This window comes from Micromesistius poutassou (assembly GCF_964030765.1).
Source record: "Micromesistius poutassou genome assembly, chromosome: 11".
In the NCBI taxonomy this organism is placed as follows: domain Eukaryota; kingdom Metazoa; phylum Chordata; class Actinopteri; order Gadiformes; family Gadidae; genus Micromesistius; species Micromesistius poutassou.
Window position 1 is genome coordinate 868,684 of NC_140281.1, and position 25,302 is coordinate 893,985.

Here is a 25,302-nt window from a genome sequence, read left to right on the forward strand (position 1 = left end):
CACACACACACACACACACACACACACACACACACACACACACACACACACACACACACACACACACACACACACACACACACACACACACACAGTCTCAAATGGACACAAAAATCAAGTACATCAAGTTTAGAGCTGTAACCTCCTGGCTGATAATATTGAGGCTGACATGGATGTAAAAATTGCCCCTTGGTTCTACTGTTCTTGGGTTCTAGAGGCCCCCCCCTGGGTTCTGGAGGGCCCTGGGTTCCGTTGTCACTGGGTTGTCTCTTGGGCCCCCACAGCTGTCTTGAATGGATAAGTCCCCTGTGGGTTGTGCATACAGCTGCTGTACGGCCCACATCGCCCGGGAAGCGGACGGAGAGGCGATGGCGAGGGACGTTCTTTAAAAACAATCATGACCGTGGACCGTGTTTAATATTCTGACCTTGGAGTGACAAAGAGACGTCTTTAAAGGTGTATTGATAAGAGGGGGTAATTTAAAGTAATTTAAAAACATGATAATAAATTGATATTAACACATAGCCAGTCTTTATTTGTGACGTGTTTGACGAATAAGTGTTTGTGTGTGTGTGTGTGTGTGTGTGTGTGTGTGTGTGTGTGTGTGTGTGTGTGTGCGCGCGCGCGCTTTTTTCTTTTTTTTTTCTTCCTTCTCTATATCCGACTCTGACATCATCGTTACAGGAGCTCTGGTGAATCTGAGCCGGGACCACTGCCCTTTAAGAGGCGCTCGGTGCATTCACCGTTAACGGGAATGTCATTCCGTCGGTCCTTTAGCGACTGGGGGCTTTGGCGGCGGAGGCCGGTACCGCACCCCGGCCGCCACAGCGGCGGATACACGGGCGATGTGTGTTTTCTGTCGGCCGAGACGGGGAGAGGAAGCGAGGGGGCCGTCCAACGAGAGAAAGCCCATCCCTTTAAGAGCGAGTGGGACACGGCGGTGCGAGAAAAGGAGAGGAGGGGGAGAAGAAAGAAGAGGAATTAAAAAAGAAAAGGAAGAAAGAGACAGGGAGGGAGGAGGGAGAGAGCGAGCGATAAAAAAAGAAAGATGACATCCTCGCCATTGAAGCGCCGAGGTGGAGCGGTAGGCTGCGGCCCGGCGCAGACGCTCTCCGCCGGGGTCAGGGCTTGAACCAGACACCGAGGCTTCGATAGACACCCGGTCGGCCTATCGGGGAAATCGCGAAAATAGATTCCTATATTAAAAAGCATGAACTGCTATTGTATCAAATGCGTTTGTTAACACTCCAATTATACTATTAAGATTGCGTGAATGCATCATTTATTTATTTTGGGTGTATAATGTATATCGTTAAAAATATATGCAATCAAAACAGAATTATCTGATTTTGTTTTATTTATTTTTTTACATTCTCTCTAGTGTCAAACGCCTCGTTTTGATTATTATGCTTTGACCGCTTCTAGTAAGAGCGCGGACTGAGAGGGAGATAGGCCGTTATTAGAGCTGGTCGGTTTCCTGGGCCCGGCCCTCCGGTGAGAACGCGGGTGTTTTCGGTCTCTCTGAGACGCTTTTGGAGGAGCCCCGTCGGTGTGCGTGCGACTCTCCGCCCCGGACCCCTCGCCCCCCCGCCGCTACCGTCGGTTGCTTCGATCGGAGAATGCGAACGGTCGGTTCTCGCATCTCGACCAGGACCGTTTAAACGTTTGCTGACTCTTCATCTGCATCGCTCTGCTGCAAAATGGATGCTGCGTGGAGCAATTTCCTCTTCCAGGTAAAGGCTTTCATAATATTCACGCTCGACCTCTAACGTCTCCCGCTGTCGTGTTGCCTCTTGTATACCTTTACTGTAAACCTAGACAGTCGTAGCCGTTCCGAGCTCAAGGTGTGGGGACTTTTATTTACATTCGCTGCTCTCGGCCTTGTGCAGAATACTCCCACCCAAAACCAAGTGGAGGGCAGCCTCCAATCAGAGCTGATGTCGGTGCACGGAAGCTCCCAGAGCCCACCTCCGGAGCACATGACCCAGCCCCCCTCCACAGTGGACACCGCTGCGCTCAACGAAGACCCCCAGCCAGGTGAGACATGGACCTGCAGACTGACTGATGGGGGGGGGAAACTGCTCCATGGCTAATAAGCTAACGGCCCAGCCAATCATCTATCAGTAAACGTCCCCTCAGTTGAGTTGACCTGCACAATAAACCTAAACACAACCTGGTTAGGGGTAAATAGCCTATTTCTTAACTACACCCATACACGCACCCAAACCCGATTTAACACTCCCAGATATCCAAAACATGTTTTTTGCATGTAATCACGTCATGTGAATGCGACCGATCAACTGTTTAGTCAGGGCCGTGTCTAGCCGTGCATGTCAATGACAACACGTGTGTGTCTCTTGACTAATGATAAACTCTTCTTCGTGTGTGTGTGTGTGTGTGTGTGTGTGTGTGTGTGCGCGTGCGTACGTGCGTGCGTGTGTGTGTAGTGAAGACGGCCCCCCGCCCAGCCCGGGCCTCCCACGTCTGCACCATCTGCAACAAACAGTTCAAGAACAACTACAACCTGCGGCGCCACCAGTCGGTGCACACCGGGGTACGCATGACCCACAGGCCCAAGGAGACCGCGGGTGGTGGTGGCGGTGGGGGGAGGTCCGACAGACAGACCGTCCCGCTCTCCCTACTCCACCTATCCATGGCCCCCCCCCCCCTCGCGTCCCACCAGCAGCAGCCCCCTCTGGCGGCCGGGCTGGACGGGGACGGGGAGAGGGGGGGGGGTGGCGGCCATGACCGCCGTAGTGGCTAGCGCTAACCCCCCCCACAATCTGGCTCCCGCCGCTGCCGCGGTCGTCATGGGGACGGGGGCGACAGGACAGGTGGGTGAGGGCCGTGTGGAGGGCGCCGGCGTTGGGTTGCGGCACGAGCGTCTCCCCCCCCCCAACAACCCCCCCCCCCCCCCCCCCCCCCAGAACATTGTTTCTTAAACTAACCGGTCTGTTGTAGCCTCTCTAGTAGTAGCTTGCGGCCAGGCCTTAGCCTGACCGCTAACCTAGCTCAGCAATAGCCAAGCTGGGCGCTAGCCACACTATTCAATTCAATTGCTTAGTGCTAGCGAGGCTAATAATAGTAGCCTAGCTGGGTGCTAGTCATATTATGCCAGAACCTAGCTGGGCCATAGTCACACTATGCAATAGCATAACTGGTTGCTAGCCTAGCTGGGCATTAGCCTAGCTGAGTATTAGCCTATCTGGGCTGTAGCCTAGTTGGGCTGTAGCCTAGCTGGTTATTAGCCTAGCTGGGCTGTAGCCTAGCCAGGAAGGCCCACAATTTGGCACCACCACCTAACTGCTAATTATGTAAATAAAGACATGACTAAGCGGAGGACAACGAGCTGAGCTCCCAGCGGCCCGTGTCTGTGTCTGTATCTGGCCCCCGGCCCGTTTGAGAAACAGTGTACTAGAGACCCCCGCATGACCCCCAAGTCTAGGGAAGGTTTCATGTAAATGAAGTTCCAAATGATAAAATCCTGCTCCAGTGAATCACTGTAGAAAGCGATATTAGTCTGTGTGTATAATTAACACACTCTAACCTACAAGATCTGTTGTTAGTCTATGCTGCACCAAAGTGACTAACTTCAATTATGTGTTTTTGATTTCAATAATAGTTTTGAAATACTGTTAAATCACATTTGAGTTGAATCCTGTTCAAACCCTAAACGGTGTCTGTGTGGTTTTGCATGTAGTACATTTGCGTAACAACGTTGTGATGAATTGTACTGATTTAACTGTTTTAAAGTATTTTGTTATGTCTTCCCCCGTTGGTCTCGGCCTGCCCGTCTCCCTCTCTCCCTCTCTCTGTCTGTCTGTCTCCCTCCCTCCCTCCCTCCCTATCGGTCTGACTGTCCGTCCACCCCAGCGTCCAGCCAACCCCAGCCCGGTGAGGAAGAACCACGCATGTGAGACGTGCGGGAAGGCGTTCCGGGACGTGTACCACCTTAACCGCCACCGTCTGTCCCACTCGGACGAGAAGCCCTACTCCTGTCCCATCTGCCAGCAGCGCTTCAAGAGGAAGGACCGCATGTCCCACCACGTCCGTTCCCACCAGGGGGGGGTGGAGAAGCCCTACATATGCCCCCACTGTGCCAAGGCCTTCTCCCGGTAGGAGCCCTCTGCATACCTGAAGTACAAGGGGACCAGACAAGGGGATGGTGAAAGTCTAGCGGATATGAGCCATAGTATTAGGCCCAGTCCCATTTCTCTCCCCTTAACGAGAACACTTGCCTTGAGTGCCCTTAGCTGCAAGTCAGCTACCGAGCTGGCTAGCGTTCAAGGGTTGATTTTTTTTTTTTAAGGTTATAAACAGCACTCCCCCTTGCTCCCTTAAGTATTGGGACACCCTATCCCCTCAGAACGCGCAAAATCTAGGGTTAGGGCTCAAATCCAGGGGAAGGGGGAGAATTGGGACAGGGCCTTAGTGTTGTATACAGGTTTAAACTCTCTCGGTACTATGAGTATACAGGTTTATACTGTCTGGGTAGCATTAGTGTAGTACTGGGGGAAGGATAGTCTGGAGGTCTAGTGGTAAGCAATTTTATTTTCTGGGTCAATCCCCAAGGTCAACACTCTAAGAGAAAGATGCCCTAATGCCAAAATGTTCCCGGTGATGGGTGTCTAAATTCACTTAGTCGCATTAAAAATAAAAATAAACTACGGTTATATAAAATGATAATAAACCTTTTTATAGTGCATTATATGGTATTTTTAGTAATGGTTTACCATGTCAACTATAAAAAATTATATTTTGGTCGCAGAAGAATTAAAGGCTGTTTGATGGGGATGTTTAGAAGCTCTGTACTTTGTGAATGGAGATCTCTTGTGACCGGCCCAGCTTCACTATAAAGAGTGTGGGAGGTATGCTGAATGAAACCAGTCTAATCTGATATAAATGTTTACTGATTCAAAGACTTTCACGTCCGACCTTCGGTTTTAGTCTCCTGACCGTAGAAGCCCTTGGGGCCCTATAGAGTTTAAAAGTCCTCTTGCATGACCGATGAAGTCAATGCGTAAAAGGTTAATATTTGACCTGAATAGATGTGTTGATTGGCCTGCGTGTCGCTGTGCTGTTTGTGACTGTTATGTTCTCTGACTTTCAACCTTTAGACCCGATCATCTGAACAGCCACGTCAGGCAGGTCCACTCGTCTGAACGCCCCTTCAAATGCACGGTAACTGCCTCACCCTCCATCCCATGATACTGTCCCCCCCCCCCCAGTCTAACCCCAGTCTAACCCCAGCCTAACCCCAGTTTAACCCCAGTCTAACCCAAGCTACTTGGCCCGTATCCTCAGATGTGCGGGTCTAGCTCTAGGTCTCCAACCAGACCTGTGAGTCGTCTTGACTCTCTCTTTCCTGTCTCTGAACAGACGTGTGAGTCGAGCTTCGCCACCAAGGACCGTTTGCGCGCTCACATGATCCGTCACGAGGAGAAAGTGCCGTGCCACATCTGCGGCAAGCTGCTGTCGGCCGCTTACATCACCGATCACATGAGGGTGCACAACCAATCACAGCACCACGCCTGCCACCTTTGCAACCGCAGTAAGTAGCGCTGCCCAGAAAAGAGTGCTTCACCGTGTTAAATCGATTCATGACACAGATCTTATCTGCCAAGGAAAACAAAATTAAGAATATGGGCTGCACTACTCCGCTCCACCGGAGCCGTCTCGCATCTGAATACTCGATTGATTCAGCGAGCAAACGCTACCATTTAAAAAATCAATGGAAAGTGCTCCATCCAAATTAATTTTACAATTGCTGTTTTATTATGGCAAACACTACGGCAACCCGTCCCCCTCGCAAATTATGATATAATTCTTTTGTACATTGAAAACAATCCATGTACAACGAAACGTCTTGTGAAAATGGAGCACACGTAGCGGCAAGTTGACCCATCGCTGGATGGCGACGCAGTATTTTCAGGAGGGGTCCCGGGGGGGGGGGGGGGGGGGGGGGGTTCCGGTGCACTGAGGTCCTCTGTTTTATGTGTTCCTCACCCCGGCATGACTCCTCCTCCTCCTCCTCCTCCCCCCCCCCCCCCCCCCCCCTTCTCTCCCCGCAGGCTTCACCACGCTGACCTACCTGCGGGTCCACGCCCAGAAGCACCACGGCCAGGAGTGGAAGGAGAGCGGGGGAGCCCTGGGCTCGCCCATCGCGCGGCGGGGTGCTGGTCTGCCAGCTGTGCGGTATCCAGTGCAAGACCCCCACCCAGCTGCAGGGCCACATGGGCACCCACAGCACCTCGCAGGGAGCCCCCAGCCCGGACCCCTCCGGCACGGTGGCCAGCAGCTCCGTCTCCCTCGGCAACATGGTGTCGGCGCCCGTGTACGTCAGCGGCGGGGGGGCGGTGGTGGACCTGCTGGTCACGGACTGCTCCAGCATCGCCGCGCCGCAGGCACACAGCTAACGACCCAGCTCCGGCAATGACCTCCACCCCCCCCCCACCCCACCCCGGCGCCGTGACCTCTGACCACGAGAGCACTGCGACCCTTGACCCTCTCAGACTGACCCTGCAGAACCCTGCCCCCCCCCCCCCCCGCCACCATGGACAACCCCTGAACTCTGAACGGACCCTTGGGGGTCATTGATGGTAAGATGATGGTGCGTTAGTATACTGAGGGTCCAGGGCCAGGATCCCACCCCTGCTGCATAGTGCGCGCGTGTGTGTGTGTGTGTGTGTGTCGGAGTGTGTGTGTGTCTCAGGGGGTGTGTGTGTGTGTGTGTGTGTGTGTGTGTGTCAGGGGTTCCACTGTGCGACTCTGAAGTCAGGAGACGGAACCCTACTGGGGGTTCCTTCACACAAACGAACATGAACGTGTCCTCTAAATATTTCTGAATGCTTTCGATCCTTAAATAGACTTTAATAGAACTGTACTACGAGCATCTACTGTATGGCCGGAATCTGCTACACTAAGGGGATCTTATTTTGTACCAGCTCTTCCTCTTCCTCTAACGCAGTGTTTCTCAACCTAGGGACAGGAACCCCGGGCGCGGCCACTCGGTTAAACTCAGACCTTTTTTTTGGACGTGAGATTTATAATGATATTATCAATATCAATGATGTATTGACGTATTTGATTTACAAAAAAAAAAAAAAAATCTGAAACAGAGTAGAGCCTGATGAATGATCAGCCACGAAAAAGCCCAGTACTGCTATGTCTCTGGATACGCTACACAGCATGGTCGCACCGATTTTAACCGTTATGTCGTGCTTCTTCTTGCGCCAGCCGATCGTTTGAGCTAGTCTATCACATCAAATAAAAGCCTTCTCGCTGACTTATAGTGGACACTTTTAATTTCATTAAGGTGCTGAGGCTTTCGAAGTCTTGCCCAACCAATCCCATTTGCCACAATCAGATTTGGGTGGGTGCTGCCACTGCCAGAAAGTCGAATTTATTACTTGGTCACCCAAAAGGGACGATACCGGGTAACTCATGCAATAGAAAACCCTCAGAGGGCAATTTTGAGTCCATATTAACATTGCATCCTACAATGCAGTATTGGATCAAGATCTATCAATAGTACCACCATGTTACCAACTACACTGTTTTTCTCAAGAAAGTTGATCACGGGTTTGATTTCCCTTTTAATTTATTCCATTTTCCGTCCAAATATTTCCTTTTCAACTGTGATAATCTGGGCCTCAGGCGCCAGCATCTAGACGAGAACGACAATAGAGAGGTTTTGTGTTAGTTAATATGGATCCACGAAATCACAGAAAAAAAAATTGGTCTAATTTAAAGGCTTGCTGTGTGATAATGTACCTAGAAAATGAAAATGACACTTGGAAAACTCTCGCAAGGAGTACTTTGGGAAGAGTCTTTAATGTTTTAGTAAGATAAACGCTGAGGCAGCATATGAAGACCATTAGGAAAACCTGAGAATCCTCCCCAGCTAGTTCCCGTGTGTCTTCGGTGTACGACCAGCTGAGTCACTAATATATTAGTGACTCAGCTCAGCTGTTGATTTGCTGACTTGGCGCATTGGGAGGGAGATGCAGAAAATCGAAGAAGTCAGCATTGCAAGATTCATTCTGATCAAAGGATTGGGGTCCCCAGCCATATGTTGAGAAGCACTGCTCTCTTTCAATAGTTTCTTACCGAAAAGATAAACACAAATAATCTGTTAACTGATTTGTTGGGACATGATGCAGATTGATATATTGAGACATTGAAAGACAAGAAAACAAAAGAAGGACCTGCTGGTTTTGGCACCGGTTGATCCAGTCCTGAATATTCTAGCAGGTTAGCAGCCTATCCAGCATGTTAGCCTGCTAGCATATCAGCCTACAAATGTGTTGGCCTGCTAAGTTGTTAGCTTAATGAGCGCTGTGTCCGAAAGATTTTCAGAGGGGGTTTTGAAACCTTAAGTATCGTTCACGGAGGTGTTACTCTGGATTTAGCCAATCAGCGATGAGCTTGAAGAGGTCTGTTTTTATAGATGGAAATGTATGGGCTGTAGTGTTGTCTGTTTGCTGATGATGGTACTCACAAGTTAGTTCAAGCTACTTTAGGAGTGTAAGGCACCTTAAATTGGTAGTCAGTCAGAAAATGGATTATTGTTTTTCAAATTAAATGGTTTAAACGTTTTTATTTCTCCCTAGTTTTGGGCCTAAACATGTCAAAAAAAATAAGAAAAATATTTTCAGTATGTAAACGTGTGACTTGGCAGCACTACTTGCGCCTGAGAAACCACCTTTTGCATGAAAGCCAGCCTAGTCATTGTGCGTACAGCGAGGAAGCTAAGCTAAAACAGTCACATCACTTAATCTGTTAACAGTTATTTTATAGAAGTCTTGTTGTTTTAATTGAACTTCACCATTGCATTGCCATTGATTTGATTGTAACTGTCCATTGCCATTGTCGTTTTTAAACGTGTGTGTACCAGTGGGGTGGGCTGCATTATGGATCAGTATGTACAGCACAGCCTTTCAAACGCACCTCCCTCCCTGACGCCCCATTCCCTCTCCCTCCCCCCTCGATACACACCATCACCAGGGGTGCGTTGGGTTGTTTGGTCGGAGTGTCCCAGTTATTGGGACGGGGCTTAGAAAGTGTTTCATAACAGAGGGTTTGATCATTTCATGTCTGTATGGTATCTTAAATTTAGTAGTTATTTCATTTCTCGAGATGTTATTCCTGTTGAGAAAAACCGGTAGTAATTTTAACATTCATTTTGGGGGATTTTTACATGACACTACTAAAATTTAATACCTCTACCTTTTAGGAACTTGTACAGCTAGCGATACATCTTAATGCCTTATCGTACTCAACTGCTTTTTAATTCTTTAATTCTCAAATATTTTAATTCTTAGTCATGGATTCATTAAGAATATTAAAGGGGTGTATTTATATTTATATTTTTATATTTCTCAACAGTATGCATGTCTATAAACAGTTCTTATGCTTACCACTCATAAATGTTATGTTATTTGTAGATGATGTAGGGAACATATTATTTTGTAATTTTGACAATTAAAATTAAAACGGTTAAAAATTGAGTGTTTTGTGCGATCTGCTGGTGTTTGGTGATAAGAACATAAAGGGTGGAGATCTTGGCTCGACAATATCTCCTGAAGGCCTCGAATACACCCTTCAGTCCAGTTGCGTTGTACATGAAGACCAGAAGTTTGTACTAATGCTTCCCGGTTTAAAACCCAACACCTTCTGACTGTGGGAATCTGTTACCATCATCTCTAACCAATTAACCATTGTGAAGTGCAAGTGGGCCTTAACATGTGATACCAGATTATATTTGATACAGCTAAATAAGAAAAATGTGCTAAAGTAGATGTCCTCCTGGAATGTAGGCCTATATATTGTATATAATATAACTTAATATTGAAGTGGATTAAGGGTTAAAAGTCTCAACATCATAATTGTAGGCCTACTTGATTATATTTTCCACCCCTGATGTACGCAGTGGAAAGTGTTTCCAGATTTAGCCCTGAACAGCTAATCAACAATCCTGTCCAATGGGACTTTGGATTGTTGCACCTTTCATTGCCTTTATTAATTAGTGAAGTTGCAGCGCAAGCCACGATATTGTTATTGTGTCTTCATCTTTTATTATAATTATTGGTTATCTCCTTCAGTTTTTGTTTTTTTTTGGCGGGGGGGGGGGGGGGGGGGGGGGGGGGGGGGGTCCAACACCAAACTGCCAAAAAATTGGAGAAAAAACGCTTAAATCAACCATTCCAAACGAACACGTGGGAGTTGTCAAATGAAATGCACATGTTATATGGAAGTAAGGTCTCCAAAAAGTTTGGCAGCGCTTAGACCACAGGGGGGGCCTATAACTCAAGGTCAAACCCAAACGGCCACGCCCCCCGCACCGCTTTAAGAACATTTCGGAAACTGAGCCTATTTGACGTGCTGAATCTTTTTGCCTCAAGCCCCCATAATGTCCGTCGTCTGGATAGATTTTTTTCTGTACCTTGAAAGTTTTGGAAAACTGAAAAAAATCTTAAACTGACCAGTGAACCCAAATATCTCAAAAAGTGTTACACATGCTCCTGAGCACCTGATGTCATGAGTTTTGATGAGTTATGATTATGCAAATGACCCGCCATTATTCAATCAATCACAAGACCAAGAGTTCTCAAATTTGGTGTGCCCATTAAGGACTCCCCCTTTATTCAATCAATCACAAGTCCGCTTCAAAGCGGTCCAGGGGTTTGACATTTAGCGTGCTTGCTCATTGGGCTTGCTGCCATCAACATGTTGGTCTGCGCTCGGAAAACTGCGCATACGAAGGGTTTGCCAATGCAACCACACGCTTTTTCTTCAGAAAACGAACATGGCGACATGTCTAGTTGAATAACGGTTTTAATTTTTCGTTCAAATAAATATTACACAACTATTTAACTTATCTATTTGTGTTTGGTGGCTGGCTTGAATATATAACGCTAGGCGTTCCCAGAACATTTCAAAACTAGAATGGCATCAATTATGAAACCATGTCATGATCGCCTAAAACAATGGAAATGCAAGTAGCAAGTTAAAATATTGCAAAATGCACAAGTAGGACTACTACATACGTTTGAGTAATACGATCAATGATCAATCACAGGTTTCTGGCCGGAGAGTGGAGGCAAAACGAACAATTAATCTACCGTAGTGGCTCGCAGAATGTGTTTAACATACAAAGACGTCTGGCGGTACTGGGCGCCGCCGCTCATGTCCCAGCGGCACTTTAGAAGAAGAACCAGACGCGGCGCGACGCGGCCTCCTGCGCGTCGCCCCGCAAATCGCATTCGTTCGCGGCGGCGGCGCGTCGCTCAGCGGACCAATCAACGCGATCCATTTGCGCGAGGCAACGCGCGCATCGTACCGCGTCCTGCCGCTAGACGCCGCAGGGAAAGGCAGGCAGACGTGAGGAGGACCCATGAGCCCGATGACCTCCTATCGAACCACTGCTAGCTGCCCACCACGTCGACATCTGGATGGATGCACATTGTTGCCGTCGTTTCTTCCATTTCCAGTCGGGGGTCTGAGCGGTGTCACTCTGCGGTAGTCGCTGTCTGAAGACCAGCGTTGTCGCTAGCTGGCGCATCGGGAGGCTAGTTTGGTAGCTCGTAGCTTCAGTGTTAGCAGTTCTGTGAGGCTAGCGTTAGCCCGTTAGCCGCCGCTTTTTTCCGACCGTGTTGGCCTCATAAACATGCGGATCATCGAGGCGCAGAGCCCCGGCACGTCTTTACCGTCAACCGCCCCCTGCAGGACACACGTTTGGACCGCCCGTTGGCTGGACTCTGCATAGTTTCCATGTAATTGTTTATCATTTGTTTTAATTACATCAACTTTTGTGTGATTTTTGTGTGTGTACTCCGGTGCTGGCCGGTCTGCTGCTAGCCAGTGTGCTGGTTTCTTACCGGGTTGTTAGCCTTAGCTGCTGTCGTTCTTCACTGTGGCGGACGGACCCGCATGTACCGGGTACTGATTGTCCTTCAAAGAACACCACTTGACCCGAGGCTCTATCCGGTGTACACGCTACTGGGGACTTTTCCTTTTAAAGAAATGAACGTGTGTTCACTTGAGGTCGTTATTGTTAACAGGTGTAGCCCCAGACCGCATATCTTAACCATGCAGTCACACAGTTGTCTCCCTCCCGTCTTTCACTCTCCAAGGTGCTGAGGTGATTTCACACAGTTTTATAGTTTTTTTTTTTTTTTTTTTTTAAGTGTATATACCGTATGCCCCAAAAACAACAGGAGCCTTGCTTTGAAGCAACGTGGCAGTAACGACCGCCGATGTTTACGTGTTTGGTGTCTTATCTCCTAGTCCCCGGAATGACTGAACGCTATCAGTCTGTAGCGCCTCTTTGTGTCCCTCCATGAATACACCCAGCTTGGTTTACATCCGCGATGTCCCCCCCCATGCGGGCCAGGGCCCGCATAGTGAGGAGATCAGCCCAGCATGCCCCGCTTAACCTACAAGAGGTCCTTTTAAGGTTGCAGTGTTAAGTCCTGGTCTGTCTCTTATTTTAAAGCGCAGTGCGTATTTTCTTTTTTAATACTTCCTCCTAATGAGTCGGCTTGTACTAATGGGAATTGTGAAGTTAAATGGGCTGCGTTAACTTTGTGGAATATCCACATGTGTTGCCGCCGATGTCTGACAATACGGATGTAGTGGAGTACAGCCACTCGAATGAAATGACACCGTAGTGGTTTAATGTAGTGTTATATCGCAGTAATAATGTAGTGGTTATTCAGTGATATAGTGGTTAATCATTGTGTGAATGTGAAGGTTTATCGTGTTGATGTTGTAGTGCTTTATCCTAGTTAAAATGTATTTGTTAATCATAGTGATAATGTGGAGATTTAATGTAGTGATTTATAGTAGTTAAAATGTATTTGTTAATCATAGTGATAAAAGTGGAGGTTTAATATAGTGATACTTTAGTGGTTAATACTTCACTGGGTAACTGTTTCACTGCACGTTTTCGTTTTTACTTTTGTTAAAATGTTATAGGTTACAAAATGTATAATATTAAAGCAAGGAAAACCTACTCTAGAATTCAATTTGATAGGTCCCTACCAAATTACAATGGGGAAAACAATGTCAGCACTACTATTGAGTTAGCAGCTAAACCGCCACTGCACGCTTATCTCAATCTCAAGACATTGCTACTTGCGTCATAATAAAAAGTCTTTTTTTAGTCCTTATCGACAGACAATCAGCCTCTCTGGTGCTAATTCTGGCCTTAAGAGGACGAAGGTACACAGTGTTTCTAATCAATGTTAACGTCTGCTCCCAGAGGGAAAGCGCCACAGATCGCCTGCTGAAGATAAGCCACTGCGAGGGACCTACGGGGGCAACATGTTGAGCATCTTGGCCGCTGGCTCAGTATTCTTCCCTGGTCTCTTCCTGCTGTCTAAACAATGCCTCAAACACATCCCTGGCCTTCGCTGGAGCGAGGGGGACGCTGTCATCGTCTCTGCCAGGTGGGTGAAGTTGAACACTGGCTGCTTTCAGAAAGGCTGCCCGTACGGCGGGATTTCTCGCGCTTCCTGCTAAAGCTCCAGATGTTATCCCCGTTGCCGATTTGCTGATGCTGCTCAGCAGGAAGCTTAGCCGGTTGTGAATCGTCTTTGGGCCGAGGATACATGAGTTTATCCTTTGCGATTCTGTGACTGCGACTACGTCATTAGATGTTGGAATATCACGCCACCGCATGGCTAGGTATGACAAGCGTAATTTGGCTACGAAGTCTGAAGGTTGTGAAACGGTTGGATCATCATCATCAACAGTTAACATCTCGTTTAATTAAGGGGGGGGCGGCATTAGCTCAGGAGGTAGAGTGAGTCGGCTGGTAACCGCAAGGTTGCTGGTTCGATCCCCGGCTCCTCCTAAGCTGAGTGTCGCTGTGTCCCTGAGCAAGACGCCCTTACCCAGACTGCTCCTGACCAGCTGGCTGTCGCCCTGCGTGGCTGACTCCGCCGTCGGTGTGTGAATGTGTGCATGAATGGGTGAATGTCAGTCAACACTGTAAAGCGCTTTGGATAAAAGCACCATATAAATGAGGACCATTTACCATATTAACATTAAATTAAATATTTTTCAAATTCTGCATGTTGCTGGTGCGCGGGTGATTGTGCCTCAAATCAAAGTGTTGGGAGCCAGCCCTCGTGTTGCACTAGAGGGATGACCTGTTGTGTTCTTCTCAGGCTGGTGTCCTCCGTGCAGGCCCTCATGGCCTCCTCCGCCGGCTACATCATCGCTTCCTCCTGCGACGACATCATCGAAGACGGGTAAGGCCGGAAGATTGCAGACGAGATGGGTCGTACAGGATAAGGACGTGTCTGGTGGCTATGTAAATGCGAAAAACGTTTTCGAACTGGTAGGATGGTCTCGTGAGGGCTTGTTTCTAACGGATATAAAGGTTTACAGAGTAAAATTACACCGGCTCTAACCGGGAACATATCCTGCACTCACTCACACGGTTCACAAAATAATAGCTGTGCCAAAGCACACGGAGGGCTAGAGATGGACCTGTGTTGTTCTGATCCTACCCCCCCCCCCCCCCCCCCCCCCCCCCCACCACCGGCCACCGGCCAACGGCAACGGGGCAGCCAGTGTTCACTATCAAACCTGGCCCATCGAGGAGCAACAGGGCACCAGGAAATGCAGAACAACAACAGAGTGGAGCCACTGATACCGAGGCCACGCCAGGCTCTGGCAGACTGCTTGTTAGGAGCTACACCCAGTGACCTGTAGTGACCTTTGAACTGGGGTGACCAGTAGGGGTGGTGGGAATTGTAATTGTAGTATTGCGATCTTTGGGCCACGATTCAATATCATTGTTATTTTGTGATACAGCAAGTATTGCGATTAGATTCTGAGATATATTGCGATTCATGTTTCCCATATTATTCAAAGGCATTACAAAAAATTAGGAAATTGAGACTGATCAACTCACTTAAAATGTAATTCTGTGAACAACATTATCTTCTACACATTAACTGTAGTGCAAAAACATTGTCCTTGAACATTCCGGACACAGGACCATAGTAAGAGACCTCTCACATGAATGCTGAGCTCCCAGCACATAACTTACAATTATCTAATTACAAGAGAGTAAAAGATAGATAAGATAGATAGATAAAGCAGACATAATAGAGTAACATAAACCTGAGAATAATCATATAAATAAGAGTAACTTAGAGCTCCAATCAAATTGAGAAAAATAAACAAAAATGTGTACTGCTAGAGTCCAGTCCTGTTGGCTGCAAGGCCACCAACCAAAATGTTAAATTAATTTGGGAATGTTGGCATTTTTGATGCAAATAATAATAATAATAATAATAATAATGCAATTCTTTGTTCCCCCACCACTAGTCCACTAGGCCACTGGAAGCCTTTTGTAGGGCTTGAACTCTTCCTAACCAATTGCGTCCTCGCGTCCAGGCACTGGCTGACCTGCAGCTACATCCTGTTCGCCGTGCCCTACTTTGTGTACGACATCTACGCCATGTTCATGTGCTACTGGTACAAGCTGAGGGTCAAGGGCCACGAGGAGGCGGCCGCCGCGCCCAAACACGTGGGCACTGCGCTGCTCAGCTACCTCCGGCGGGAGTTCCTCATGGTCCTGCATCACGTCGTCATGGTCACTGTCTGCTTCCCTGTCTCCGTGGTAACCAGTGCCTTTTCAGTCTCTTGGAAGAGCGTCGTGTGTTGGATACTGTACATGGAGATACTTTTAATTCTGAGCGTGACTTCATATCGATGACGGTTACTTTGATATGTTCTCTAAGTGACAGAACCGCTCTTGTTGGGTTCCTCACTTTAATGTCTTTTAGATATAATTCATTAAGACTTAATTATAAAGAGAAGATGTGCCTTTTTTTTTTTTTTATGAATGATACACTACTATTTGCCGTCTACTATTTGAATGTTATTCAAATAGTACGTCTGACTTATTAATAGTATTTTGAATTCATGAGCATCTTGTGAAATTCAGTGTCATTGTGTACAATTCTGGTGGTCTCAGGTCCCAGCAGACAGACTCACTAACTAGTTTGTTTTGTGTGTGTGTAGTTCTTGCGGCACGGCAAGGGAGATTACTTCCAGGGTGTGATGTTTATGGCTGAGCTCAGCACACCCTCGGTCTGTCTGGGGAAGATCTTATCCAGGTAAACTTTATCTCTACTGCCTATTGTCCTGCTTCTGTCTGTCTCTCTCTCTCTCTATCGGTCTTTCCTTTTCTCTCTCTTTCTCTCTCTCTCTCTCTCTCTCTGTCTCTGTCTCTGTCTTTCCTTTTCTCTGTCTCTCAAGCTCTGTATCTCTGTCTCTATCTCCCCCCCTTCTCTCTCTCTCTCTCTCTCTCTGTCTGTCTGTCTGTCTGTCTGTCTGTCTGTCTGTCTGTCTGTCTTTCCTTTTCTCTGTCGCTGTCTCTCTCTCTCTCTCTCTCTCTCTCTCTCTGTCTTTCCTTTTCTCTGTCGCTGTCTCTCTCTCTCTGTCGCTGTCTCTCTCTCTCTCTCTCTCTCTCTGTCTTTCCTTTTCTCTGTCACTCTCTCTCTCTCTCTCTCTCTCTCTCTCTCTGTCTTTCCTTTTCTCTGTCGCTGTCTCTCTCTCTCTATCTCTCTCTCTCTTTCCTTTTCTCTGTCGCTGTCTCTCTCTCTCTCTCTCTCTCTCTCTCTGTCTTTCCTTTTCTCTGTCGCTCTCTCTCTCTCTCTCTCTCTCTCTCTCTGTCTTTCCTTTTCTCTGTCGCTGTCTCTCTCTCTCTCTCTCTCTCTCTCTCTCTCTCTCTCTCTCTCTCTCTCTCTCTCTCTCTCTCTCTCTCTCTCTCTCTCTCTCTTTCCTTTTCTCTGTCGCTGTCTCTCTCTCTCTCTCTCTCTCTCTCTCTCCTCTCTCTCTCTCTCTCTCTCTCTTCCCCCCCCCCAGGTCCCCCCCCTAGCCATCTAAAACTACTTGCCACAATTCCAAGCATGCACCTTGTTGTAGTTTCCGATGACTCACGAGTCTTCTGAAGCTCATTCCTCAGCTCTCTGCTTCACCACATGACCAACACTGTGTGTTTGTTTTAACGTGTGTGTGTGTGTGTCTACAGCGAGCAAGTAGCTAGGTGACGGTGGGCCTGTCTGTCCTTCACACACACACACACACACACACACACACACACACACACACACACACACACACACACACACACACACACACACACACACACACACACACACTGTGAGAAGCTGTGACAGCTGTTGCCCTCTGAATATAGCATCCATGGTAAGGCTGGATTAAACAGCTGATGTATCCCTCCCCTTTAAACCAGACAGCCACTGCCCCCTCCCCTCAGTCACCGCTAGGTCGCTGGGATACACTTTGAGGCTGGGGGGCTGGGGGCTGGGGGGCTTATACATGTGCTCCTCTGTGCTCTTGCTGCCGTGTCTGCCCAGTTCTCACTAACTCTTCCCCTTCTAAAGACCAAATATCAATCAGCCTAATATCAGCTTCCCCTGGTGAGGGACCCCACCAGAACAAAAAGTGTACCCTATTATATATTTAACAATTATCCGCCAAAGGTGAAGTGAATAGGGAATGGGGAATAGCTATTCCCCACTATTCACGGAGCCTGAGGTGAATAATTGTTTAAGTATATATACTACGCGTGAACATCCAAAAATAAACAAGATAACACTTTTTTGCCGGGATTTATCTGTTTTTTATCAGCGTGACCACGCGATGAAAACAATATCCCGAGTTTGAGATCTCAATCTCGGGGGTTATTGCGCAATATCCCGAGATAGCAAACCAATCAAATTGAGCCATCTTAGGAGGTTCGCGTGTAGCATATACAAAAAAATCTTGTGTGTGTGTGTTTTTTTTTTCCTTTTTTTTTTTTTTTATGAAAAGATGTTCAGCCAATACTCTTAGACTTCATGGTGGCTCTTCCTCTCACACACACGGGGTTGCTTTCTCCGAACACTTGTGATTTATTTCTTCAGCTTGACCGACCTGCCTGCTGGCTGTCTCTCTCTCCCTCTCTGTTTCTCTCTCAGTACAAACAGCAACACACTCTGCTGCACAAAGTGAACGGAGCTCTAATGCTGGTCACTTTTTTCGTCTTTCGAGTGCTTCTCTTCCCATATATCTACTACGCCTATGGCAGGTATGTCTCCCTCTCTCGCTCTCTCACTCTGTCTGTCTGTCTGTCTGTCTGTCTCCCGTTGTTTATGTTCTGCAGGTCTCGTTCCCTCTCTCTGTCTGTCTGTCTGTCTCCCGTTGTCGCCTCGCTCCCTCTCTCTCTCTGTGTGTGTCTCTCTCCATCCTGTCTTACGGTCTGTATGTCTGTCTCTGTCCCCCTGTGTCTGTCTGTCTGTCCTTGCCTCTGTTTGTCTCCGTCTCCCTGGCTGGTCTTTCTCTTTGGCTGTCGGCCTCTGTGTCCGTCTGTCTCTCCATTTGATTAATTTGTTCCATTCCGTCACTGCTCCCATCATGTCGGCGCGTACCGGCTAGCATGATAGCATGATAGCATGTACCAGCTAGCTGCTATAGGGTGTTAGCCGCGACTCTGAGCTAACCTCCCGTTCTCCCGTGTCTGTGTGTGTGTGTGTGTGTGTGTGTGTCTGTGTGTGTGTGCCTGTGTGTCTGTGTCTGTGTGTGTGTCTCTGTGTGTGTGTGTGTGTGTGTGTGTGCCTGTGTGTGTGTGTCTAGGTACGCCTCCATTCCCTTCCACCTGGTCCCCCTGAGGGTGTCCTGGCAGTGTAACCTGGGCGCCGCCCTGCTCATGGCGCCCCAGCTCTACTGGTTCAGCCTCATCTGCCGCGGGGCCTTCCGCCTCTTCACCCGCTCCCCCCGCCGGCCCCCCGCCGCCGCCGCCTCCTCCTCCTCCTCCAGCTCCCCGGCCAACGGCTACAGTGTGCGCTCCGTGGAGGCGGAGTCCGGCGCCCACTGAGTGGAGAGCCGCCGAGAGCGAAAGGGAGGGAGAATGTATGGATGGAAGCAATGGAGAGAGAAGAGAGGAGAGTCTGGGAGGGAGGGAGGGAGGGAGGGAGGGAAGGGAGGAAGGGAAGGGAAGGGAGGGAGGGAGGGACGGAGCAGGGGCTGAAACATCTGGTGGCCCCGCCCACCTGGACCCAAACGCTGATTAACAAGACCGTTAGACCGGCGGCATAGCATCCCTGTCTCTCTGAGCGCACTAGGGTTAGCCTGGCGGCATAGCATCCCTGTCTCTCTGAGCTCACTAGGGTTAGCCTGGCGGCATAGCATCCCTGTCTCTCTGAGCTAACTGGAGTTAGCCTGGCGATATAGCAGTGCTATCTCTCAGAGCTTTCTAGGTTTATCCTGCCGGGATAGCGTCCCCGTCCCCCAGGGTCAGCTCTGAGCTTAGCCCTGTGGCATAGCGACGCTGTCTCTCGGAGCTAACTGTTATCCTGCTCTCGTCGGTTGCCGGGCAGAGCAGGAACTAGGAATGTATTATATTGTATGTTAGTACATCTGCTGTAGATAAGGCCTCATTCAGCTTAGTAAAGCCCCAGAACGACCCAACCCATCGGCTAAGCAGTATTTTGACTTGTAAGTGTTACCTCTGTGTACCCACCACCTCTCGTCTAGGGCCCTAGACGTCTAGGGCACCTTCGCGCCCTAGACGAGAGGGACGCAGCCTAGCGCACCTAGCTTAACGGAGCTAGCTTAGCGCACCTAGCGGAGCTAGCTGGTCTACCACTCTCCTTCAGTGTTCACGTTATGTTCCCAGTACGTTTCCTCGGTTTTACATGTTTCGTTTTGAGTTATAATTCATTTTATTAGTAGTATTAAAGGAGAACTCCGACCTTGGTTTCCAACCCGCAGCCGAGGTCTCCCATCCACTGCATCACGTGTGTGTGTGTGTGTGTGTGTGTGTGTGTGTGTGTGTGTGTGTGTGTGTGTGTGTGTGTGTGTGTGTGTGTGTGTGTGTGTGTGTGTGTGTGTGTGTGTGTGTGCGCGCGTGTGCTTTGCTATCGTTAGTTCCTTTTGTTTGCAAGGTTAGTTACCGCCTGTGACCGAATATAGAACTAAAGTATTTAAAGCATGCTAGTTATGGCACCATTTGCTGCCACTGGACAGTTTTAAGTAGCAACGTCCAGCGCCAATGTCTTAACCACTCATTAAGATGGTAGTGGAAGTGGCTTCCGCTGAGAGAAGTAGTGCCCACTTAACGGGTCGGGGTTGAGGGGTGAAAGTCTCATCGGGTCAACTGAAAGAGATTCACATATTGGACATACCAAATATTGCCACTGTCACGGGTCCGTTTGTTTAGTCAGCCCCTTGTGGAACGTGTCGTATATGTATTGAGCCTGTATACACATGGGGAGAGGAGCTATCGCAGTCGTGCCATACATGGACGTGAGGCACGGGATGGGATCCAGGTCCTAATGGTTCAGCTGTAAACCGAGGAGCGGGGTGCGGAGTTCTCCTTACACACACACACACACACACTTTCCTCCCAGTAAGGCAGCCTTCACTACAGTGTAGATATTATAACCTTATTCCATTTAACAGTGTCGCGTACGTGACTCCTGAAGTGTTTTTGTCTTTTCCACCCATACAGAAGTGATGATAGGTAGCAACGTCACTTTGAATGGTCTTCTGTCGACGTGACGTCAGGTCACAAGTCGTTCGAACAGTCTGTCTGAAATTGCGTCGGATTATCCGTAGTCGAGTCCCACAGTCTGTCGTTACGTCAGAGCGTCTGCTATGGTTACGTCAGACTGTCTGTTCTTGTTACGTCAGATTATCTGTGGTTGTGTCAGATTATCTATAGTTACGTCAGATTGTCTGCTCCGTAACAACGGATAATCTGAAGAAGTAGCAACAGATATTCTGTTAGCTCAGATTATCTGGACTGGGGGTGGGGGGGGGTCCACGAGTTGACTATGTTTGGACAAGGAGTGTTTAGGGTCCAGGGTGCTGGGCGTGGACTAGGTTAAGGGTCCATGGTCCTTGGACGTCTTGGAGGAAGAGAATCCAGTCGCCGTTGTCGTCTGAAGGGAAACCAATCCAATGCTTTTTACTGGCAGCCTTTACTTACCTTGGACTGGGAAATGTTTTTAGAGCCACATGATTTTTCTGTGCTGATCCTTTTTTCTTTTTATGATTTTATTTTATATTTTTAATTCCCCCCCCCCCCCCCCCTCCCCTTATGTTTGAAATGTGTCCATTAGTCCTTCCATCCATTAGTTTGACTTGTTCCAGACGTGAATCTGTTTGAGTCAACTGTCCGTCAACCCAGATTCACATGCGATTCCCCCGTGGCGTCTGTGGGGCCGCGTCGTCAGACTAGAGACCCCAGACTAGAGCCCTCATGCTGGGGGAGGGTGGACCCATGGCAGCCTGACCCCCAGCCCCGCCCACCCCACCCCACCCCAAGGTGTCATAGAGTACTGCTTGTTGCCAATGCTAAAGTATTTCAACTGATGTACTGTATATTCCACAAAGCTTGTTATTTATTTGTAATTATTTATTTATTGTTTATTTATTTGGTTCATTTGTGGTTTTGAATGCATATTTATGCATCCCTGTTATTCTCTATGCTTCTGAGCCTCACCTCAGGCGTTTCTTGTTACTCAAACTCTTAACTAAAATATATTCCAATGTCCCCAGACTGCTCTACTTATTCTGCCTTATTCTACTGTTTAAACCGTATTGTCAATAGAACATTATTCCACTGCCAATAGAACGTTATACTGTCAGTAGAACATGCCAGAAGAACCTTATTCTGTCAATGGAACGTTAATCTGTTGTTACAACCCATTGGCTCTTTAGTTTAGAGATTTACAAAAATGTTGGCTCTGAAAACGGTGACTTGTATGATGATCAGTCGTGTATGTTAAGTGTCTGTATCGTAACTATGCAGCAATAAGGAATAACGACCAAAACTGGATTCCTTAAACACTTGGCTGATTACACCCGGTAAAATATACAATACATACGATTAACCACTAGAGGGTGCTGAGACCTCTGGGTCACCAAGATACAACTCTTAACTTGTTGGTGACCCAGGCTCTGTAAATGGCGGGAAGTGGGTTAATTGATTCTGGTTGAAGGTTCTCCAAGATCTATATCTATATCGATCAATATAGATATTGATTACAGAAACAAGGCAATTGCAGCATCTAACCCAGCCAGGCCACATTCTGTAGGAGTTCAATTAACCTAATTTATATTGACAGGAATCCAACCAGCATTTACATTGAATAAAGGGTTTATTACTGTTATTACAAAACATGCTTAAAAAACATACAAAAGTCCAAGACGGATATAAAATTCAAGTTTCAAAGCAAGAGGTCCTCTGGGTGCTATGGTGTCTCTCAATATCTCCTTTGCCTGGGAGAGAAGATGGTGTCTGGGTTGCTGTCTCGCTCCCGCTCCTTCTCCCTCTCCTTCTGACTGTTGGGGGACAGCGGCTCCTCCACGCGCTTGTCACTCTTGAACAGGTCCCGCCCCGTCCGCAGGATCTGCTCCTCCATTCGCCGGTGGCGCTTCATGTCGGACAGAACCTTGTCCAGACGCGCCTCCCGCTTCACAGACGAGCGGCCCGAGGAGCCTGGGTGGGGGGGGGGGGGGAACAGGATTCAGTTTGAAGTTCAAGGTGAAGTTCTTTGTTGTCCCTTTTTGGGGGGCTAAATTCTCTCTCTGCTTTTTGAGCCGGTGAACATGCCGGAACAGTGGGCAGCCGCAGTGCAGCGCCCAGGGAGCAGGTGGGGGTTTCAAGTGCCTTGCTCAAGGGCACCTCATCCGTGGATGAGGACGTAGGAGAGTGCTGCACAACTACTCCCCCCCCCCCCCCCCGTCCATATTTTTTCCTGCCGGTCGGGATTCAAACCGGCCACCCTCCAGTTACCCGTCCAACTCCTTAACCAGTAGGCCACAGATGCCCGTTTAGATGTTAGGTTAAAGGGAGTTAGGTTTAGTGTAAGGTTACAGTTAGGATAGAGGGGCTCACGTTTACTATAAGGTTAGAGATGGTTAGTTACGTAGAAGAGCTCACGTTTACTATAAGGTTAGAGATGGTTAGTTACGTAGAAGAGCTCACGTTTACTATAAGGTTAGAGATGGTTAGTTACGTAGAAGAGCTCACGTTTACTATAAGGTTAGAGATGGCTACACTGAGGTTTTGGTTTAGAGGGGGTTAAGTTTAGTATAAGTTTTACTTGTATTACTTTAAGTTAGAGATGGCCACGTTAAGGTGTCAGCTTAGAAGGGGTTAAGGTTAGTATCAGGTTAGAATTAATGAAGAGATAGTTTAATTATTAGGTTATAAATGGTAACATTCAGTTTAAGGTTACAGATGGTTGGGTTTAATATTAAGTAAGTTATTATTAAGTTATTATGTTAGAAGTTTAGGTGTTCAGGCAAAGAAGTTTAGAATAGATAATACGTTTTTGATGGTTAAGTTTAGGTATTAGGCTAGAGATGGTTAGGTTCAGTTGTTAAGGTAGAGACGTTTATGCATAAGGATAGAGATGGTTATGTTTGGGATGGATATGGTCTGGTTAGAGATGCTTTAGTTAGCAGGTTACCTGGCGTTCTGCGTCGGTTGATGAAGGAGCTTTTCGGAGTGGCTTGCGTCTTCTCCTCGTCAAAGTCAAACTCGGTCGGAGACAGCGTCCTGGCGGGAGAAGGGTTATGGTAAGAACCCGTCGACAACCAGGAGAATGAGTGGTTCTCCTGTCCGTTAGGGTTAGGGTTACAACTCACTTGCTCTCGCCGCCAGCCCGCTCGCTCTCGTTGGCGTCGTCGTCATCGTCGTCGTCTCTCTCGGGGGAGGGCGTGCGCTCTGGCGTGGGGGGCCGGCGGGGGAGGGGCTCGAAGCTCAGCTCCAGCGCGTCCCCCTTCGCCAGGATCTCGTACAGACGCTTGATCTCTGCCGGCGGGGGCATCCACGTCCGGGGCTGCTCCAGCTCCTCGTCGCTGTACGGGACCTCCCACTCTTCCTCCTCCTCCTCCAACTCCTCCTCATCCTCCGCCTCCCCGGTCTTCTCGCCTCCGTCCGACTCCAGCAGAGCGTCTCCTCGCTGGGACTCCTGCCTCTCTCCTCCGCCCTCCTCGCCTCCTGGGACAACACCAACAAACACAGCTCAGCGTGAAAAGAGAGACACGCAGAAGCCCTGTCACAGATCAATTAAGTATTATCTTGATACATGGACTTTTAGTCGACGTATTAGGTTGGGGTTTCACTGGTCAGAGGGGCTTTATGTTTAGAAGTAAGCACAGGAAAACTTGGACCTGTACAGTAGGTGGGCAGGAGGACAGCGTGCTGGTGGTAAGGTGTTCGACTCACAGTCAGAAGTTATTTGGTTTGGTTTGCCAGTCTGAGGTATCCTGAGTGTGATGCCCTAGCCCAAAACATCTCATTTAATGGCATGGGTCTGTATTCACTGTAAGTTACTTTGGAGGAAAAAAAAGCCACTTGGGCGTCTGCTAAATAGTTTTATTAGTAATTACACCCTGTTTGATACACTCTGTGGTTACACCCCATGGAAGAGAAGTGCATCACAGATACAGTACATCCCAACAACGAACGAGAGTGATTTTAGTTTATCTAACGACCAAACGCACCATTGTTTGTCTTCTCCTCCTCCGGTGAAGTGGTTTCTTCTCCAGTGGCTTCAACCATCTTGACGTCATTTACCCCCAGGTCCCCGCTCTTCTCATCCTTCTCTCCGGCGGGTTGATCGCCCACCGCCAGCGCTTCGATGCCCTCCCGCAGCGAGGGCTCCATCGCCTCGGCTTGCATCCCGTCAGCAGCCGCAAGTTCTCCTGTCAGCCCCGCAGAATGGGAGTTAGTTACACGCTGGTGCCACAAATGAATGAGTTTGGGGTTCCGACCGCATTACGACTCTAATGGACACGGGGTTGGGGTGTTAAAACAATGGCTCTAGTGAACTTTATTCATTGTGTTTATTTCCCCTTGGTTCGTGGTAAACATCGTGACCGTTAATGATAACTTTAACGTACTTAACCTAGATGTTTTTTAGGACTAATAAAGAGTTAGTGCCTCGTTTCTAAGGTTAATGATTATTATGGCTGGAGAACGTGAACGCCTAATTTACCTATCGCAGACCAGGTAAGCCACAGATGTCCCGATAGACGATACTTCCAAAGAATAAAAGCATCAGGTCACCTCATGGGGGTAAATCCTGGATATTATAATGACAACTAAAGCGGTTAAACTAGAAAAGGCGTTCGGGTCCTATGCCTACGAAGAGGTAAACAGAGCAGCGCCATTTTGAACCGAACCTACTGACTTTGAGCGACCGCGCGGCGCCACTAACTGCCGCTCGTGCGGATGCGCCTAAACCACAGCGCTTAGGC

At 48.3% G+C, this 25,302-nt stretch overlaps 3 protein-coding genes across 3 annotated transcripts; 2 read left to right on the forward strand and 1 right to left on the reverse strand.

The window, feature by feature from the left end:
• Nucleotides 1–950: 950 nt before the first annotated feature.
• On the forward strand, nt 951–9,509 carry mazb (MYC-associated zinc finger protein b (purine-binding transcription factor)). Its single transcript, XM_084475646.1, is given in 9 exon segments — nt 951–1,733; nt 1,890–2,037; nt 2,448–2,737; nt 2,739–2,834; nt 3,874–4,115; nt 5,118–5,181; nt 5,380–5,551; nt 6,072–6,166; nt 6,168–9,509. Coding segments are annotated over 9 exon segments (1,389 nt in total). The 5' UTR covers nt 951–1,700; the 3' UTR covers nt 6,417–9,509.
• A 1,876-nt stretch (nt 9,510–11,385) lies between these two features.
• tlcd3bb (TLC domain containing 3Bb) lies at nt 11,386–18,960 on the forward strand. The gene is given in 8 exon segments (XM_084475705.1): nt 11,386–11,774; nt 13,265–13,451; nt 14,175–14,258; nt 15,415–15,640; nt 16,045–16,126; nt 16,129–16,139; nt 18,006–18,115; nt 18,661–18,960. Coding segments are annotated over 7 exon segments (879 nt in total). The 5' UTR covers nt 11,386–11,774; nt 13,265–13,326; the 3' UTR covers nt 18,902–18,960.
• Nucleotides 18,961–22,194: 3,234 nt separating this feature from the next.
• On the reverse strand, nt 22,195–25,215 carry pagr1 (PAXIP1 associated glutamate-rich protein 1). Its single transcript, XM_084474875.1, has 5 exons — nt 25,041–25,215; nt 24,547–24,747; nt 23,686–24,040; nt 23,508–23,596; nt 22,195–22,531 (listed from the first exon to the last, which is right to left on the reverse strand). The coding sequence occupies exons 2-5, from the start codon at nt 24,722–24,724 to the stop codon at nt 22,296–22,298; spliced, it is 858 nt and encodes a 285-aa protein (XP_084331001.1). The 5' UTR covers nt 24,725–24,747; nt 25,041–25,215; the 3' UTR covers nt 22,195–22,295.
• Nucleotides 25,216–25,302: the final 87 nt, after the last annotated feature.

Coding starts and splice junctions, on each gene's coding strand:
- pagr1 (XM_084474875.1), bottom strand. CDS start 24,724: ATGCAAGCCGAGGCGATGGAGCCCTCGCTGCGGGAGGGCATCGAAGCG. Junction 23,597..23,685: donor CGGGCTGGCGGCGAGAGCAA/GTGAGTTGTAAC, acceptor TTCTCCCGCCAG/GACGCTGTCTCCGACCGAGT. Junction 22,532..23,507: donor CAACCGACGCAGAACGCCAG/GTAACCTGCTAA, acceptor CCCCCCACCCAG/GCTCCTCGGGCCGCTCGTCT.